The 21,088-nt window shown below is 42.0% G+C and overlaps 1 protein-coding gene across 2 annotated transcripts in view; it reads left to right on the plus strand.

Annotated features, from left to right (window-relative positions):
* Nucleotides 1-200: 200 nt before the first annotated feature.
* The window catches only part of MMH-1 (MUTM homolog-1), a 318,479-nt gene continuing 297,591 nt past the window's right edge, over nt 201-21,088 (plus strand). The window contains exon 1 of one of the 2 annotated variants that reach the window (XM_089374736.1): nt 201-997. In XM_089374736.1, the coding sequence (XP_089230862.1) occupies nt 769-997 (229 nt within the window). In that variant the 5' untranslated portion in view covers nt 201-768. The remainder of the gene's footprint in view (nt 998-21,088) is intronic. The other variant, XM_089374735.1, reaches the window with a different exon arrangement.

Raw genomic sequence — 21,088 nt, forward strand, 5'->3', positions numbered from 1 at the left:
AGAAATGTGTTAAACCTACGTTAATCAGAGTTCCTCCCATTTGGCCAAAACCTCCTAGCTTGGAAATGAGGAACCTTGATGTTAGCAAAGAGAGCCATACGCACTATTGAAAGCCTCAATTGGTGATAAGGCGTTGTGGGCATTACAGTGAAGATTTTAAAAACTTAAGCTTTAAAAGGCGGAGAGTTAAATTGGTTGAGGTCAACTTTCCATCTTCCAACGAACTTATTAATGGAACACTACCTCTAAGCCACTACACCAAAGCTGGCACAATGCATGTGGAACCAAATCCCATCAAGCTTTATGTTTTGATTGATGTGGATCGTACAAATTCCTTTGCATGCAGAATCTATGATTCATGCACCAGGAGAACATTGGGGAATGAACCTCAATTAAATTCCTTCGTTTGCCGAGCACCTCACTTTCACTTGCGATGCAACCCTCCCGGAACAGCCCAGCCGAGGTGTTATAAACGACAATGCAGCCTAGCATAATTGCAATGGTTCTGTATTGAGTCCTAGATAGCACCATGTTGCTTACATACAAGGTTAGAAGCTGGAAATAGGAGAAGGGAATTGTGGGTCAGTTGAAAAGCTCTGTTCCCAATAGAGAGTTCTTTGGCAGGCATTTGGACGTTCCAGAGGTGTTGTTGAGGTTTGCATAAATTAAAGAGATTTAGACCCCTTGTTCAGAGTAGTTGGGAAGGCGGGTCTTGAATAAAAAGGGACACAGTAACTTCATTTGTAGGATAGTTTGGAGAAGAAGGCAATGCCTGAGTTACCTGAGGTAGAAGCAGCCCGGAGAGCAGTGGAGGAGCACTGCTGTGGAAAGAGGATCACGAAGGCAATTATTGGAGATGACGACAAGGTCATAGAAGGGGTGTCTCCTGCAGAGCTTCAGAAAGCACTTGTGGGTAAGAGGGTTGTTGCGGCACACCGGAAGGGAAAGAACATGTGGCTGGAGCTGGACACGCCACCCTTTCCTTCATTCCAATTCGGTATGCCTGCAATATGCCATTACTTATGTGTTATTTTTTGAAGTTTGTGACAATACCCACTAGAAGATAATACCAATTTTTCAGTTTTTATGCTCAATAGAGGTTAATGCACACGTTCTGGTTTTCTGTATATTTATATGACACTATCCAATAAAAGTTAGTAGATAAAATTCTCTGGAGACGCATACATACCCATTAGACTTTGATAACAAAGCCTCATTTTTTTGTGATTTATTAGTCCAGCACACTGCTATTAAGCTTAACGTTTCTAGAACTTAGCCGGATAGAATTTGACAAAGTAATTGCCGATTTCTCGTTCTCATTATTAATATTGGACTTTAATAGATAGTACTGACCGTGGCTGATATTCAAGAATTTGATTTTGGGCTGGGAAGGTTGCTTGAACAGCAGGGTCTTTCTGTCTCTCATGTTTATGAAGTCAGTTGGTGTCTTTCTATCGAGAGGAGTTGGTGCCTTTCCGTCGATAGGTGAAGGTCAACTGAGAGGTCGGACCGACTAGAAGTGGTCCTGATCAGAGTGATTGGTGCACACACCAAGACATAAAACCTAGACCTCAAGCACACTTAATGTTATCAAAGTGGATTAAATCTTTCTCATTTAAAGGGAGTCAGTTACACCACTGAGTATATATAGATGATCCTGTGAATTGGTCTATCAGTGCATTAAAATCCTTCATTTAGTATGTGGATCCATGCTTATTTGTGTTTCAATGCTACAACGGTGTCTATCGATGTCAACTCTCTCTCTTGGAATTCACAGTGAATCTCTTCTGCAATTCTTTGGTTCTCCAACATGATATTAGGGCTAGTGGTTTGAGATGAACCTGCTCTCTACAAGTCATTTTGGAGGCGCTATTGGTTGTATATGTGTCCTGTTTCAGTCGGAATTCTGAAGTAGATTGACTTAGGTTTAGACTTGTAGATTGGATCATGGTTTGCAAAGTGATTATGTGTTCTAAGCAAGAGTTTGTGGTTTTAAATAGCCACAACTATGGCATGTGGTTACCAGATATGGAAACACTATCAAGGAGGAGAGCTTTTTGTCAGTTTACAAAGACTACAGTTCTAGATCCCGAGGACAAACATGCCAAGTTTATTATTAAAGGGAAGAAGGATGTGGTTGTAGGAGTCATGATGACCTACATTTATAGGGAGATCCACTTTTATACAATCAAGATCTACTATCTGAATCAAGTTTGGAGAAGTTGAAAAATTTGTTTGATAAGATAGATGGAAGTCGGGTTATGTAGATTGGGAAGGAGTTGATCTCTCTCAATCATATCTCCTTTGATAGGATTGAACACTATTTGGGTTGCATGAAGGAGCTATAGTTGAAGTTGGGTTAATCTAGATGGATTTTTTGAAGAAGGGTTATTAGCTTATAGAATTGATCTTGATGAATTTGAAGACACCCTATGATGTTTTTTGTTCGACATTCTATGCTAGTTGGGCTTTTAGAAAAAAAGATTGTACGAACCATACCTTTGATTCTTTTTGTGGTTTGCTAATTAGGGCACAAGAAAAGTTGCTTAATGGGAGTGAACACTACTTGGGTTGCATGAAGGAGCTATAGTTGAAGTTGGGTTAATCTAGATGGATTTTTTGAAGAAGGGTTATTAGCTTATAGAATTGATCTTGATGAATTTGAAGACACCCTATGATTTTTTTTGTTCGACATTCTATGCTAGTTGGGCTTTTAGAAAAAAAGATTGTACGGACCATACCTTTGATTCTTTTTGTGGTTTGCTAATTAGGGCACAAGAAAAGTTGCTTAATGGGAGTAAACTTGAGAATAAACTACAAGCCCATCTTCGTAAGGGCAAGGGTTTACAAAATTATAGAGAAAGAGGTTATGGATACAAAAGGGAGAAAGATGATGGAGGTTACCATGACAAGGACTGTGTTGATCGGATTGACAAGAAGTATGATGATAATTAATCATCGACTAAGAAAGGCACGAAGAAAAGGGCCTATTAGTATTGTGGAAATGTGGGACATGTTAATAAGATCTATTGGAAGAAGATCATTGATCTTGAGGAAAGGGTAAAAAGGCATGAAGGTGAGTGGTTGACTAAATCATTGATTAATGGACCTATAGTGACAACCTTCAGAAGGTAAGGGAGAAGCCTATAACTTCTTTGTTAAAACTTCTCAAGCATTTGCGTGCTCACACTTCTAAAGATGAGTAAATAGTCGATTATGGTTGTACCCATCATATGGCTAAAGATGCTTCTATTTTTTTTTTTTTTTTTAATTTTTTTTAATTTTTAATTTTTAATTTTATTTTTATTCTGTTGAAAATAGTAGCAAGAAAGGTCCTTCTTTGACTTTTGCCTTAGTCAAAGAGACCAAGAAGCAGTTTTCCTTAGCATGCATGAGTTCATATAAGTTAGGATAGTTCATGAAGCAGTTCGATTGATGCGCTGGAGTGGGAGGCTCAATTGTTGTCTCCTAGTGCGAGTTATCTTTTGAAAAAGACAAGCGAGTGAGTCTCAAGTTCTAAATTTGGGCAGGACGAGTTACATGAGTCAGTTAGACTTAGTTAACTCAATCAATCACTAGTTCGATTTCCAGAAATAACTTGCCATATTTAGCCTATTCGAAAAGCTTATAAGGAGGACAAAGGCACAAAATTATTCAATTGTTGTGTGAGCACGAGTTGGCGAGACAAAGCAATAGAGAGCACAGGTTTGTGTGTGTGTGTGTGAGCTTGTGAGAGGAAGAGTGTGCAAGTGGACCTTGTGCACAGATTGGCAGAGGCTATTTTTCCCTTGGGAGTTGTGCTAGCAATTAGGAGGTATTTCCTAGTTAAATAGGAGCAACCTATGCGCATAGACTGAGGGAAGCAGATCAGGGGTCTTGCAAGTGTTTCAAGCTTAGGACAAGCAGAGAAAACCATATTGGTTTCCTGTGAAACAAAGTTTTATTGTAAGAGATCTGTTGCTCATTTTCTATCAATAAAATTCTTAATCAAGCAAAGGGTTATCCCAGTTGGGTTCCCTAGAAAATAATGTGTTTTTAATATTGCGTGACTGTGTTTATTTTTGTTCCTATTCTGCTACAAAATAAGTAGTGAAAATTATGTATCTTGGGTTACAAGTTAGTTTCAAATTTGTTCATTCAAGCAGTAGCAATTTTTTGTGGATTTTCTACATGGTATTAGAGTAGTGAACAGAATCTAGACCAACACACGGAGAATGCAGTTGGAATAAGACTGTCCTAAGGTTTTTTTGTTTTTTTTTGGGCAGTAGCTTTTGTCACATCACAAGTGCATTCGATCAAAAGAAAGAAGCTACCTGAAGCAACTGCAAATCTCAAGTGAAGCCAAGCCAAGAAGAAGATAAGGATGAATTTTCTAGCTCTATTTTTGTCTTAAGTTCTGGAATATTGACTCTAGGAGACCTGTGCAAAGATTTTTTGGGCATAGTTGTTTGAAGTGTGACAGTTCTATGATCAGGTTGTAGAGTTTTTGTGTGAGAGAAAAGAAGGCCATGACCTTTGTTCTGGGCTTGAAGTAGAGGTTGGGAAAGGGCCAACGTTCTCTCCATGACAATGCAGCGATTACGGGCTAGTTAGAGCCTAGAGGAGTTAGCACACAGGTTAGGTGACTGGTCGTCGACAGATTTGGAGGTGGCCGCAGGCCTGAACCTTCCTCAGGTCCGAACTGTGGCTTGGACGTGGATTACAGTCATGTATGCTCAGAACTGTGGTTATATTAGCTGAGGACAATGAGGTAAGCAAGGTTGCACGAAACGGGGAAATGGGTACGAGTTTCCGAAACGGGCACAGGTACGAAACGTGACCCCCCCAAATTTTGGAAACGGGGAAACGCGATATATATATATATATATATATATATATATATATATATATATAATAGGACATTTAAGAAATATGTGCAATCATAAAGCATATATGATACATTCTAATTTATTACATTATGATAAAATTGTCAATTGTCAATGCATAAACTATAAGTCTCTAAATTTACATCACATTTACTCATGAATGATCACATAATGAAAATAGAAATATCCAAAATCAGCCACGAGAAATTTCTAATTTCTTGTCTCGTGCTTGATTGGGAGTCTCCTCCTACATAGTCGAATGACCTTAGTGCTCTTGATTAAATACAAGTTTCATACCCTAGTACCCTACATGCTCTTGATTATTGGGAGTCTCCCCTGCATAGAGGGCTTGGTTCTCTTGATTAAATACAAGTTCCATACCCTAGTACATGATAAAATCCAATGGAAACATTGCAATCCCCCCAATCCTGAAATCCTGAAAAACAGATAAGTCTGCTGGATTTTGAGTGAGATCTAAAATTCTACTTTCTCCATATGAAATCCAATGAGGGCGAAACCACTCTCAAACATCCTGAGTCATTTCATGGTAATGTTAAAAATTTAAGTAAAAGTAAAAGTGATATTCTCCTTTATTTTTCATTTTCATCCTTTAAGAAAAAGGATGAAAATGAAAAATAAAGGAGAATATCACTTTTACTTTAAGAATTTAACATTACCATGAACTGCATATGCCTCAAACTTCTTGATGAACTGCATATCAACACTAGGGCAAAAGTTCACTTTTATAACTTTAGACAGGCATCTAGAAGCAACTAGAAGGCATTAGAAAAACCTAATTAAAAATTAGAAGACAAATTAATTAAAAAAAATAAAAAAAAGTCAAGTTGCATGTGGAAACGGCGTCATACGGCCCAGAAACGCGTTTCCGGCCGTACTGGCCACGTTTCCACCTCGAGAAACATGCCAGTACGGCCAGAAACGCATTTCTGGGCCGTACCGTATGCGTTTCCGTGTTTCGTTTCCGTTTCCGTACAGAAACTCCTCCTCTGCCAGCGTTTCCTACAACTTAGGAGGTAAGTAAAATGCTCATTTATGTTGATTGAATGCTAGGTGATGAGGGCTGCTTGATGAGTTTGAACAACAGTGACCATAGCCCTAGTTCAGTGGATAAGTAGCAGACTTATCACTGATAAGAGGGTTGTGTATGTGAGCCCTAAGTATAGTGTAAGAAGATTGTGTTACAGCTGTTAGAGGGCCGGTTCAAGAACCCTAGTTAGGGCCGATTATGTTCATACTAATCCAGGTTTGAAGACTGTTTAGAGTTTGGTATAGTCGTTTTATTTTTGTGCTAAAGACTAGAGAGCCGAGACCCTAATAGGTAATATATATGCTGGTGCAGACCTGAGATAAGAAGCCACAATACGTTAGGATTGGATGCGGAGTTCTGTGGCATATATGTTCCTAAAGAGGGCCGAATGTGCTCAAATTGTTGCACAATGATGCGATCTGGAAGAATAATAGGAAGGGCTGGTATGGCGTGAACAGCGAGGGGCTGATCTAGCACAAGTAGTGTGCTGGAAGTAACAATGAAGAGGTTTGTTCATAGGTGTGTTTGAACAACAATATTGTGGACCCCAATTCAGAGGTTTGAAGGATCAAATCTGTGATGAAAGGGCTTGTTGATTTAGGCCCTAGGATCAACATTCTGAAGTGAATAGAAGGTGGAAAAGTGGGTAGATCTGGAAGGCCTTATGACAACAATCTTGGAGCAACTAAGACATTGTGTGAAGGCAACAAAGTACTGTTAAGAAACGAAGTTGTGAACAATGTTTCTCATGGGCGAGTATGCAGTGGGTAGATGTACTTATCTGTTGTGAGAAGCCGGCCTTGTTGAAGACCTCAAGTACAATGTTCATGGAAGGAGTCGTGCGTTATTAGGAGGAAAAATCAAATGGGAGCCCTAGTTCAGCTGATGAAAGGAGCCATATGGTTGATAAGAGGGTAGTTCCAGAAGTCCCTAAGAGCAGTGATGATGGAGCAACCATATCAGTGCTAGTGGGCAGTTTGTTGAAGACCCTAAGAGCTGATGATCTTGGAGGAGCAGCAGAGCAATTAGTGGGCAAATTTGTTTAAGATAGGTGCAACCTTGAGCAGCAAGGCAGGGAGAGCTCAGAGTAGAGAAGTGGTGGTTGAGCGAATGCAGGATAGAGCTCTCAAGATGGAGCCTTATCCAATATCTCAGTTTGAGTCTCAACTAGTTGGCAGTTAGGTTGATCAACAGGATGACGAGGAGCTTAGCCCAGGGCGAGTGGAGGAAGCCACTTAGTCAGTGACTCCCAATATAGGGAGAGTTCGAGCCAAGAGGGTAGAAGATTTGTTTAAGGCAGATAAGGATAGAGCTGAATCTTCTAGTATCACCTTTAGCTAGAGGAAGCAACCACAAAGGTACACTGGGTAAATGGCACTTATGATTGAAGTGATGGACTCGCAGAGCATGGTGGGAAAGTACATGTTTTCAGATTAGGTTCCATAGAAGAAAGCATGGAAGTTCAGAGGGAGCAACTGTAGCAGTGGAGAACATGGTAGTGTTGGAGATAGATCCAGGTGGACGAGGTTCTTCCATAAGCACCTTCATCGCTAAGAGGGAGTGTTGAAAATAGTAGCAAGAATAGGTCATTCTTTAACTTGTGCCTTAGTCAAAGAGATCAAGAAGCAATTTTCCTTAACATGCACAAGTTCCTAAAAGTTAGGACGAGTTCCTAAAATTTAGGATGAATTCCTAAAAATTAGGGCGAGTTCCTATAAGTTAGGAAAGTTTATGAAGTAGTTTCACTGATGTGATGGAGTGAAAGGATCAGTTGTTGTCTCCTAGTGTAATTATCTTTGGAAAAAGACAAGTGAATGAGTCTCAAGTTCTAAATTTGGGCAGGATGAGTTACGTGAGTCAGTTAGACTCATTTAACTCAATCAATCACTAGTTCGATTTTCAAAAATAATAACTTGCCATATTTAGCCTATTCGAAAATCTTATAAAGAGGACCAAGATATAGAATTATTCAATTGTTTTGTGAGCACGAGTTGGTGAGAAAGCAATAGAGAGTACATGTTTGTGTGTGGGTGAGCTTGTCATAGGAAGAGTGTGCAAGAGGAGCTTGTACACAGATTGGTAGAGGCTATTTTCCCTTGGGAATTGCGCTAGCAATCGGGAGGTATTTCCTAGTTAAATAGGAGCAACCTGTTACCGCTCAAACTAGCAGGGGTCCTAAAAGGGGATCTTTAAAGGGCTACTACTAGGCTAAGGGCAACAATGGAGTGATAACTCACTGTCACCTTGGCTAAGGCTCCCTACTCTTTACGAATTTTCACTGATGGGAGGAGACCCGTTATTATAAGGATCATGAAACGGATGGACCAATGATAGGGCGGGGGGTAATCCTAGAAGCCTATTCATAAGAGAGGCTCAAATATGTGGCTTGCTTGTCTTAGAAGACAAGATGGAAGACTCTCACAGAAGGGCTTGGGGAAAATTTCTAGGGTTAGATTTTGAGTATGTGTCTTATAAAGGAGATCCCTAAGTCCTAGAATTCTTGTGGAAACTCGGGTTCCAGGTGATCTATGAAGAATTGACCTTGATAGTGCATGGGACCACACAGGACCAAGTGGACCCGAGGTTTGGTCAAGGGGATAGGATTTAGCAACCAATGATATGCTTGACCTAATTAGGGAGGGGAAAGGGATCAAGGAATGAATTTTCAATGAAAGGCAATGCAAGAATCCCAGTGAGGTTTCTAGCCTAAGGGAAACCAAGGATAAAAATTAGTCTTCGAGCTAGGGTATGCGATATCTCGAGATCTCACCATCGGAATCTCATGAAATTTGGAGGGCTTCTTGAGGACTCAACAGCACAGTTGTGGACCAAAAATCGAAGTATTTGGATGGCTATATTGTGAGATAATTGATGCCCTAGGTGACTTATGTAGGCTAGGCCGCGAAAAAGAGGGGAAGGTGAAATAAATAAGCTTTAAAGTGGTCACCGGAGGAGGACCAGTGCTTTGTCCTTTAGAGAGATGGAGTCGTGGAAGATTTAGAGTTTGGATTGATTTTCGCTTGTCAAGGAGGCCTAAAAGACAACTTCGTTGGGCATTAGTGCTTAATGGAAGTAGCTTCAAGGTCATTTATACTTCGTTCAACAATATTTGGTGACATTTCAAGACAAGGATGGCTCTAGGAACATTCATTCATTCACACATGGCCCAATCATGATACAACACTATTTGGAGATTTAATTTCCACAATGTCGTTCCAAGAAAAGCAACAAATTAACCCTAGAATAGCGAAAATCCCAATATCATGAATGCAACAAAATAAATAATCAAAATAGCATTAACATAGTACTTACATGTAAGAAGAATATATCCAATCACCAAGATATGCCAATCATAGAAGCTCCAAGGCAAAGAAGAATAACCAAACATCGAAATTCATCCATTCATCCAAAAAGTCTCATCCTCAAAAGACAACGAAAATACCACAAGAAGCTATGATCCAATCCAAGTGATGATGCTAAAATGAACTCACATCATTTGTATTTATACACTTCTAATGAGTTTGATTTAGCTATTTAGGCCTACATTAGCCCCTATAATAAAATAATGTGCAAAATAACTAACTTTTGGTGACAAACCCACCAAACTAGCCCATAAACAAAAGAATAAGCCTCTTAAGAGGTCAAATAATCAACAATACATGTCGTTGGGCCTTCTAAGAAGCCTGATGAAGTCCACAAGTGCCACAATGATGAATATGGCTCCCAAAAGTAGTGGACAAGGGGTTGGCCCCTTGTTCTCCAAATAATAAACCTGTGGTGCTCCCAATGGGTGTGGGGCCACACAAGTAACGTCATGGATCTCCACGTAGATTGAAGATGCCTGTAGACCATCTGTAAGGGCTCAGATGATGGTGTAAGTGATACCACATCAGCATACAAGTCCCGAATCATCTGCCAAGTGCATGGTACAACTGTGGGCCGACTGGGCATGGTAAACCAGGTGCATCTTCCTTGTCCACTAGGTGAATCTCGAGCAATCTATGAACATCTCTGGGGATCCATGGAGTGTTGTCTACTGTTGTGGAGGCCAATGGCTCTCTACACACACCCTACATGTGCCAATGTAGCCCTCTGAAGGGTTAGGACCCCGTATAGGGAGACGAAACCAATGTTCCACCGAGTTTTCGGGATGAGGAGGAGAGGGAGCGGGGCTACGCAGGAGTGGCCTATGCAAAAGCTCCCCGCCAATTTTTAGGAAACGTGGGGGGACGTTAGGGTCTTAAAAACTTTTAAATGTAAAATATAAATCGATGAATCATATAACTTAAACAAATTTAAAATGAAAAGCATGATCATTGATATCATTATCATATAAATTATAGTCATACATCATACAAGTTTGTAACTGTACAATGTAACTACTACTCTAGTAACTTACTAACAGTGCACAATGAAGTAAATTATAAAATTATAAATGTTTAAAGTTTTAAACATTAAACTTTAAACCATATTGATGTTCCACTTCCAACTATGAACATTGAATACTGAATAATATAAAAGTCAAGTTTGATACATCAGCGACAACGTTCCATTCAATGAAGGAGCAGACAGAAGGCTGCTTGGTGATGGCAGCAGTGCTCAGTTCAACGAAGGAGCAAACAAAAAATGAAATGTGAAATGCACATAATGTAGACCGGGAAAGGTTGCTTGGCGATGGTAGCAGTGTTCAGTTCAACGAAGGAGCAAACAAAAAATGAAATGTGAAATGCACATAATGTAAACCCTTCCCGGTCGGTCAACAAATATTAAAAATTACGATTTTTTTGTTTCCTAAAAAAAAATTGTGAATTTTTTCTAGGGAAACGACCCCTCAAGACCCCTTAAGACCCCTTTTGCCTAGGAAACAACCCCAAAAATGGAGGAAATGACCCCTTTCAAGTTTCCTCACATATCCTGTTTTTTGGGAACTTGGGGAAACGTCCCCCTTTCGTCCCCAAGTCCCCGAAGCGCGAGGGTGCTAGGAAACTCGACCCCCAAGTGGGGGGACGCAACCCCGTGGAACACTGGACGAAACCCAAAATGGAGACCATTTATAATCCTGCATAAGATCCAATGCATCCCCGTACCTTTTAGCATATCAATTCATTACAGTAATTAAGTAAAAGAGTTTACAAATCATGGAAAATAAGTGGGCACTTCATAATGGCATGTCCTTCCATGGTGGGCTTAGGCATGTGCCAATGTCCCCAACTCCAAAAGGGGTTAAACAATCATCCTATTAGGTGGTTTCTACTTCTAAAGAGGGTGATATGTTCATGGTATATCCATCAAATGGTGGTGGCATGTTCTATAGTGATGAAGCGGAGTAGGGGACAAAGGGGAACAACCCGGGTCACATCCCATGACGCAAGGGTAGCTAATAAAAAGGGAAGTCCACACTTGGGTAAATAATGCATAGGAGTGAGCAATCGTGGTACATGAGTTAACCAACCCTTGATTTTTCCATCCTTCTTCAAATGCCTTTTGCCTTTTATGATTTTCTTTGGTTAACTATTCAGGGCTCAAAGGGATGAGACCATGATGTGCAAATTATAGCAGTGGATACCCCCTTTTGAGGTGGGGCAATTCATCGCCCACCAGGGGTTGGGACAATCATGGGTTCCTAAATGATAAAGGAGACTCATCAAGGGCCTCTAGGAACCAGGGTGATGGCCATGAAAGGGGAAGAGCTCATGTAATGGCTTTTGCCCACGTGCTAAATGTGTTTGTCCCGACCATATTTTGCATTTTGTGGTACAATTTCTTGTTGAATGTGGCCAATTATGCTTTTTCTTTTCTTTTCAGCTGCATCATCCTCTGGGGCATCATTCTAGGCTCGACCCAAGATGTGGGGCAAGGGGAGGGGGTGGCTGACCCTATGTGGACCCAGTGGAAGAACGTGGACCCAGGTGGGAGAAGTGATGAAAGGGAGTATAATAAGCGGAAGGGGGATGATATGCATGAATCGAGGAGTAGGACCACACACCAAAATTGGGGTTTCCCATGAAATATAGTGTTCCATAGGGACGTGTCCCCCAGGGTTGGGTGCACGCACCCCTCGCACCCAGGACAAGGAGTCTCTTGGGGGTGCGTTTCCCCACACACCCTTTTTGGGGAGTCTTGGGGAGACGCAAGGGGGTGCGTTTCCCCAATGTGGGAGTCTAGTCTCCCCAAAAATGGTGCGTCTGGGCGTCCCCCTTCAGTGTGGGAATCTAGACTCCCCAAAATTGGTGGGTCTGGGCGTCCCCCTTCAAAAATGGTGCTTCTGGGCGTCCCCCTTTAAATTTGTCTAATAAGACCCAAATTAAAAATTAAAAATCAAAACAATTAAAAAATTTAAAATTAAAACTAAATAGAACAAAAAAATATTAAATAACTGAAAGTCTAAAACCTAGGTTCAAACTTTGAGCTATATAAATTTAGTGTTCAAACTTTGAAAATATACTAGTATGTTTTGCTTTCAATTTGGACTCTAGAATGATGAATGATGAATTTAATTTTTAAATCAATGTAGATTGTAGAATGATGAATCATTGAATGATGAATGATATGGATCAATGTATTTGAATATTTCATTATCAACTTTTATTTTCTTTATCGAATCTCATGGTATGTATGAATAATTCAATAATGAGACTTGAGTAGTCATATGAATGATGTATGTGTCAAAAATGAATGAGGATGGATCAATGATTCATTTGTCTATTTAATATTTTTTTGCTTTCATTATTGAACAGTGAACAATGAATATGAACTCGAATTTTATATCTATATATATATATATATATATATAGATATATATATATATATAAAATTATATGCCTTGACGTCTCCTCGCATCCCCAAAATTTCCCTAAAATTTGAGGGTAGTCCCACACGTTCCCCCTGTGCGTCTCCCCACACTCGCGTCTCCCCGCACCATTGGTGGAACATTGATGAAATACCATCCCAAAAGCCCAAAGGTCAGTAAAAGAGATCCCACGGGACTAGGGTTCAAGGTTAACACCCCTAAAGAGAGACCTAGGGGACAAGGGCACAAACCTAGTCTACTCTTTCCGCCAAATCCCCCCATTAATTCATGCCCAATAATCTCCATAATAAGCAAACTAAAGTACTAAATTGCCAAATGACAAGACATATCTTTAGGTTTGGGAGTCCCACCTTCAAATATTTGATCATGACAGATGGGTGAGGGACTGCATGGCTGGTTTAGGTGGTGGAGAAATGGCACAACGAGCTAGTTGGGGCTGCAAGGGGCTGCTGGCTGTCGGGTGAGGACCATCATAGAGAAAAAATATTCTCCTAGGGATATCACCCGCAAAATGGTGGGTAACATCTGCCTCTAACTGGGACATGATCTCTCGAAGAGTGGGTGAAGCTACTCGAACGGGAGGTCATGAGAACACCAACAATCTCTTGGTCACCACATACCTATTACCTGCACATATCAAAGACTAACCCCACGGGGCAACATGTTTCTATGGTGTTTTATGATCACCCATGCTTAGTGTTAGGCCATAAAATCAACAGAAAAATAAAATATGCAAATTTTAATCTAAATGCAACTAATCTACCATGAGAAATATCATATGATGTTATTAGTTATAATGCGAAAAATCAACATGCAATGCATCCTACCCTAACATGCATTATAATAATGCTAATACTAAGTGTAATCATAAAGCCAATGCAACCAACATATCATCATATGATTACTCATGTAGCAAATCCCAAAGTGAATGCAGATACAACTATATGGAGGACGAAGTTGGTGGGAGGTGGGAAAAAGTGATCTCCATTTGAGGTAAAAGGGAATCCTAGGAGAAGGTTTGGAAATCCTCACTGATCCAACCACTAAATGGCCAAACCTTGGCTACCTCTGCGCAGTCTCTATGCAACCATTGCGCAGGCCTTGTGTCATAGCTACTGGGGTTTGCGTCACTCCTCTCGGTTGATCAATTTGCTTTTGAGACTTCGACTTCTGCCCTTCCGCTCTCACACCCTGACTTCTGGCTCTGGAAACCGATTTTCCAACAAATTTACGGATTTCCTCTAGCTTCTGCGCTACCTCAGCATGGCCTTGCGCCAGTCTTTCTGGCTTTGCGTTGCCTCTGTTGGATCTCTCTTTGCCTTCTCTACTGAGTATTCCCAGATCAGGAGAAATCTCTAACCAGAAATATCCCTCCCCCTCACTGCAAAAGATCACTTCGAATTCTCTTCCCGACAACTGCTGTGCTTCAGAAATTCGATCTTTTGATCTCGCACTTGATGTCCTTTCCAAATGCCCCTCAAGCCTCCTCTTATAATCCTTCTGTTGAGAACCAACGACCCATATTATATCTTAATCAATGGCTCAGATCATTTTGGCTTGATCCTCGTCTTCTTCTAGAAGTTTCACCCACAGTTCGATTAATACCCTTTAATTATTTTAATTTCCTAACTTTAGACTTAGGCATCCATTAAAAAATAATTAATTATTTTAATAAAATTGTATCCAGTTCGAATATCCCAAAACGCTTTCTGGGTATTGTGGAATACTTGTGTCCAAACCTCCTTGCAAATTTGAGCCTCAGAGCACATCCGATGCTACTAGAAATCAACACCCTCTTAGTGAGGAATGTGCTCTAGTAATGCAACCCGCTGAAGCATCACCCTTCTTTGTAACATCTCCCTCTGCACTGCCGATGTCTGACATCGCCGCCCACCAACTACTGCACAAATGTTGCATCTGTACTGCTACTGACATTGCCACTGCCAACACTGCATCTGTATTGCAACCCTCATAATTTCTGCATCTATGCTGCTGCTGGCACTGCCACTACTACCTCTGCATCTGCATTGTTGTCTTCTCCAATTGCTACACTACTATTGCATCAACAACAGAAAAGCATCAAAAATTACTGAACAAGTGTTCAGCATGATGTAGTTGTTGCTGGAGTTCTCACTGCTGCTAGTCTCTGCGTGATCCTCTGAAGCCTCTGTGCTATTGCTTACTCTACTCAGTGCCAACTGCACTGCTGCCATTTCTAGCTCTGCGCTGCTCAGTCTCTAGCGCTCCTAGCCACTGCAACTGTCACTCTGACACTCCTTTGCATCAATTGACACTGGTTCATCTTGCTACTTTTGATCTGGGCTCCCGTAGCAAGGTATTGATCTGCAAGGTGGACTCCTCAAGGATCCTGCCCATTTGCAGTTCTTTCGAACTACAATTCTATATCACCCCACCTATGGGCGATCATGGCAAACTCCTCCTCGATTTGTGCGGATGTAGCCTTCAGATCATGCTTCTCATCCTTGTCCTTCTTCTTGAGAGGACACTGTGTAGCGTAGTGACCAAGTTCACAACATTGGAAGCACTTGATCTCCGAGACGTCCTCTTCTTCTTTCGCTGCTCTTGCTGCCGCTTAGATGCGAGGGCTGCATTCTCATCCTCCTCCTTGGGCTTCGACCCGCTGCTGCTATTGCCATCAAGTTTACACTTGGCCAAGGCTCTCCTCATCTCTTCTTGCTGAAGAGCAGCCCACATCCCTTCCCAGTCTGGCAATTTCTCCCTGCCCAGGATGCCTTGGACAAATACTTGTCACTCTTCTGAAACTGAGTTCAGGGCCAACCTTACCATCTTGGTAGGCTGAGGTGTTGACTCCACAGTTGCGAACTCGTCTCGGGTTTCCTGAAGCTTTGCAAGGAACGAATCAATGCGTTTCCCGTTCTGCATCTATATGGATCTCATCTTCTGCTCCAAGTACATCTTCCACTACTCGAAAGATCCCTGATATAGCGTGGACAAGGCATCTCACATCTCCTTGGCAGTCCCTTTGCGTGAGATGTGACACACTACATGATCCCTCACTCCGTTGAAGATCATCCTCTTGGCCTTTTCCATTTCGGCCTTGTACTTCTTGAGCGGACTTGGATCCGCGGGTACAACTACCAAACTGTTGAGTATGTTTTGAGATCGTGCTCATCCAGAAGGCATGAGATCCTTGCATTCCAGATCACATAGTTGGATGCTCCCTCCAACCGATCTTGATCTCGCAACCAATTTGCTGCCATCTCTGCCATTCGGAAAAGTTGAATGACCTCCTTATTCCTCTGTGCAGCATTGGTCTAGCCTACGCACTCCTTGCTGGAGTAAGTAGATTTGTTGTTCCCTACTGCTGCTCAGCAAATGAGAATTCGAATTCCCTGGCTAGGAATTCTCTGAGAAGAAAATTCCCTCATGTGTCTCTCTTCTTCCTTCTGACGCCTTTCTGCCTAGCAACTGCTTGCAAAAAACCGCGTCACACCAGAAACTCCTCTTCGCTGAAGCTACTACTGCGCTGCTCCCTCTGACACTGACAAATTTCGATCTGGAAATCCTACCTATCTGTCGACTAACTCAGAGAGAGATTTACCACGAAAATCTTGCCCTACTGGCCTGAAATGCGCAATCCCTCTGGGGATTCGATTCGCTGCCTATGCAACACTTCAACCCTCCTTGTCTTTAGCGCTAGGCTCTTCTGGCTCTGCTCTCTTGCCTCACCTGCAGCTTTGATACCATGTGAAAATTCTTAAAACCCCGAATCACCACTGCAACAACTGATTAAGCCGCTTCTATTTGTTAATTACTGAACAAATTATTTACTTTTTCCTATAGTAAACATCGAAACTAATACACTGCAGTCTTCACCATTTAAATTATAAGCGGAAATAAGAAACTGAGCAAAAAAGAAATACACAACACATTTACGCAGTTATTTTTGGACAAATGTCCCCGGAAAAACCTAGTGTGGGGAAAACGATGCAGCAGTTGAGGGTTTGTATTATTTAAACAATAGTTTATGAATACAATCTCTGGATGCCTTGTTGACTATCCAATACAGAGAATATTACTGACAGAGAGATGAGTGAGATTACCTCACACTATCACTGGAAATCCCGATTGATCCAGCCATTGAATGGCCAGCGCCTCGCTGCCTCTGCGCAGTCTCTACACAATCACTGTGTAGGCCTTGCGTCACAACTACTGGGGTCTGTGTCACTCCTCCCAACTCATCGATTTGCTTATGAGACTTCGCCTATTGCCCTGTCGGTCTCACGCCCCGACTTCTTGCTCTGGAAATTGATTCTCCAGTAAATTTACGGATTCCCTCCAGCTTCTGCGCTGCCTCTGTTGGATCTCTCTCTGCCCCTGTGCTGCCTCTGTTGGATCTCTCTCTGCCTTCTTTGTTGAGTATTCCCAGATCAAGAGAAATCTCCAACCGGAACTAGCCTTGCCCCTCGCTGCAAAGGATCACTTCGAATTCTCTTTCCGACAACTGCTGTGCTTCAGAAATTCGATCTTCTGATCTCCCACTCGATGTCCTTTCCAAATGCCCCTCAAGCCTCCTCTTATAATCCTTTTGTTGAGAACCAATGACCCAGATTAGATCCTAATCAATGGCTTAGATCATTTTGGCTTGATCCTCGTCTTCTTCTAGAAGTTTCACCTAGAGTTAGATTAATACCCTTTAATTATTGTAATTTTCTAACTTTAGACTTAGGCATCCATTAAAAAATAATTAATTATTTTAATAAAACTATCTCCGGGTGGAATTTCCCAAAACGCTTTCTGGGTATTGTGGAATACCTGTGTCCAAGCCTCCTTGCAAATTTTGAAGCTTAGAGCACATCCGATGCTACCAAAAATCTACTCTCCCTCTTAGTGAGGAATGTGCTCTAGTATTGCAACCTGCTGAAGCATCACGCTTCTCTGTAAGATCTTCCTTTGCGCTGCCGATGTCTGGTGTCGCTGCCCACCAACTAATGCGCAAATGTTGCATCTGTACTGCTACTGATATTGCCACTGGCAACACTGCATCTGTACTGCAACCCTCATAATTTATGCATCTGTGCTGCTGCTGGCATTGCCACTGCCACCTTTACATCTGCACTGCAGTCTTCTCCAACTGCTGCTGCTACTGCATCAACAACGGAAAAGCATCCAAAATTACTGAACAAGGGTTTAGCATGATGCATTTGTTGTTGGAGTTCTGACCGTTGCTAGTCTCTGCGCTGATCCTCTGAAGCCTCTGTGCTGCTACTTGTTGATTTGGGGTAGCATCAGATGTGCTCTAGCCATGGAATTTGGTGGAGAGATTGGGGCACATGAGATCTCCAATACCCAGAAAGGGTTTGGGCAGATTCTAAACAGATCAGGGGATATTAAAATAATTAATGTTTTTAATGGAGTTCCTAAGTCTAAACTTAGGGAAAATAAAATATTAATGTGTATTAATATGAATTTGTGTTAGAATGGTCCAAAAGACATGGATCAAGCCAGATCTAATCTTAGCCGTTGATTAGGGACTTAATCTCGGTTGTTGAGATGTCAACAGAAAAAGTATAAGAGGAGGCTTGAGGGGCATTTGGAGAATACACTGAGGGAGACCAGTGAGTTCAATTTCTGGAGTGGGGTTTGCTGAGAAATTGAACCAGTGGTCTGGAGAGCAGTCAGGAGGCAGCAAGTACGGAACGGAGAGACGAGAGATCAACGCAGAAGAGGCAGACGCAGAGCCAGAGGAAGCCACGCAGAGGCAGCAAAGACTGCGCAGAGCCAGAAGGGCCTGCGTCATCCACACAGAGGCTGGAGGAGTGACGTTGAAGCCCAAAGAGGTTGCGCAGAGCCTCAGTAGGCTGACGCAGAGGGTTTCAGGCTAACACAGAGGGTTTCAGGCTGTAGCAGAGGTCAGTAGTGCCTACGCTGTGTTTAGGAAAGTGCTGGAAGTTTGTTTATCTTTGGGTAAGCCAGTTTGGCACCCTGTTGTACAAGAAAATCGCTGAATAATAAAATCCTCCCTTGCTGCACCGGTTTTTCCCACATTGGGTTTTTTCGGGGATATTTGTCCAAAATCACTGTGTCAATGTGTGCTTTTTTTTGTTTTTGTATTACGATGTGATATCTGCAACAATATTTATTTTAATGTTTGTTAAAGTAATTTTATGAATAACTTATGATGAAATAAGTAGGAAAAGTAAATCAGTTGCTGCAGTGAAAGAATTTTCACATGGTATTAGAGCAAGTAATCAGAGACAGAAAGGGAAAATCAGTTGTGGGTTGAGACCATGATGCAGAGGCATCCACCTCAGGGGACTCACGAAGATTTTCAAAAGATTGCACAAGAGAGAGAGATTTCGATTTCTCTATGTTGGCTTCCAAGTTGGAAGAAGAAGTGGCGTGCATGACTAGTGCTGCATCATCATAAGTATGGTATATAGACAGTGGAGCCTTGTGGCATATGACGGGAATCACGGAGTGTTTCTCAGAATATCGAGAAGAGAAGATGAACTTTCAGATCACCATGGGGAACAAGGAAAAGTGTACTCCAGTAGGAAAGGGTACCATAGTTTTTCAGACAGAATCGGGAGAGCGGTCCCATGCCACAAATGTGCTGCATGTGCCAGGATTGGGGATGACTTACTTTCCGTGTCACAACTACAAGGCAAGGGCTATGACGTCTACTTCATCAAGGAAAAGGTATACGTCAAACACCGGAGCTGGAAAAAGGAAGTGCAGATCGGGATCAAAAGTAATCGGTTGTACAGATTACAACTAGAATCTCCAATGGCACTAATAGGCAGTCATGGGAACAAAGACTTGAACGAACTATGGCACAGAAGGATGGGTCACTTGCACCATGGAGCTCTGAGAATTCTCAGGGGCACTGTAACAGGAGTTTCGGATTTGAGTACGGAACAAGATGATGTATGTAGGGGATGCGCTCTAGGAAAGTATGCCACGGCGGCATTTCCTAGGAGCAACCACAGGGCCAAGAGTGTACTAAGATTGATACACTCAGATCTCTGCGGACCTATGTCCGTCAAAGCTCTCAACGGTGCCGAGTATTTCCTTACTTTCGTTGATGACCACTCGAGGAAAACTTGGATCTATTTTTTGAAAACCAAAGATGAGGTTTTCTGTCGATTCAAGGAGTTCAAGGCTCTAGTGGAGAATTTGACAGGTAAGAAAATAAAAGTCTTGCGCTTAGATAACGGTGTAGAATATGTCGATAAGGACTTCACTGATTTTTGTGCTAAGGAGGGCATCAGAAGAGAGTGGACAACTCCCTACAATCCAGAGCAGAATGGGGTGGCAAAAAGGAAAAACAGGACTATTGTAGAAGCAGCTAGGGCCATGTTGTATGATCAGGATATGCCAAAATTCCTGTGGGCAGAAGCATGCAACACAGCTGTCTACGTTCAGAACATGACTCCTCATCGGGCATTGGGCAAGATTACTCCAGAGAAAGTCTTCACTAGGAAGACACCTGAAGTCAGTCATTTCAGGATATTTGGGAGTTTGGCATATTGTCGCATACTCGAAGAAAAGAGGAAGAAGTTGGATCAGACTGCAGAAAAGGGGTATCTGGCAGGATATAGCAAGAACGCTAAGGCATACAGGATCTATCTTCCAGGGAGCAGGAAGGTAGTAGTACGACGAGATGTAAAGTTCATGGAGGACAGAGCTTTCAGAAGATCTCACGAAATGCCTTCCAAGGAGCAGTCGAAAGAGGATCCGTTGGTCATGCCTCTTCAACCAATGGAAGTAAAGAATCCTTCCTCAGATCAGGAAGATTCTTAGGATGAGGAAGAGGAGCAAATAGAAGCACCTGTTGCCAGAGGAAGAACCAATAGGGGACTTCATCAGATTCTGCGTGATGTAGAGAACTTCATCGCAGAGCCAAGGAACAGTAAAAGGGAGCGAAAACAGCCAGACAGGTATCAGGCGTTAGTAGCTCAGGATGGAGAGCCTGCTAGCTTCAAGGAGGCAGCTCAGCACCAAGTCTGGCTAGATGCGATGGTGGAGGAGTATAACTCCATAATGGTAAACGATGTCTGGGAGGTGGTGTCAAGGCCTCAAGACAGATCTGTGGTAAGATCAAGATCGATCTACAAGATCAAATACGCTGTGGATGGCAGTATTGAAAAATACAAGGCTAGGTTTGTGGCTAAGGGGTATGCTCAAAAGGAAGGGATTGACTATGAGGAAACCTTCGCCGCGGTAGCCAAGTATACATCTATTAGGACCGTGATATCTCTTGCAGCCCAGATGGGATGGGAGATCCATCAGATGGATGTCAAGACGACATTTCTAAACGGGGTAATAGAAGAAGTATACATTGAACAACCAGAGGGCTTTGAAACTCATGAGAAGAAG

This window comes from Pinus tabuliformis, chromosome 8, assembly GCF_031772625.1.
Source record: "Pinus tabuliformis cultivar Carrire ecotype Pingquan chromosome 8, CPIR1, whole genome shotgun sequence".
Taxonomy (NCBI): Eukaryota; Viridiplantae; Streptophyta; class Pinopsida; order Pinales; family Pinaceae; genus Pinus; species Pinus tabuliformis.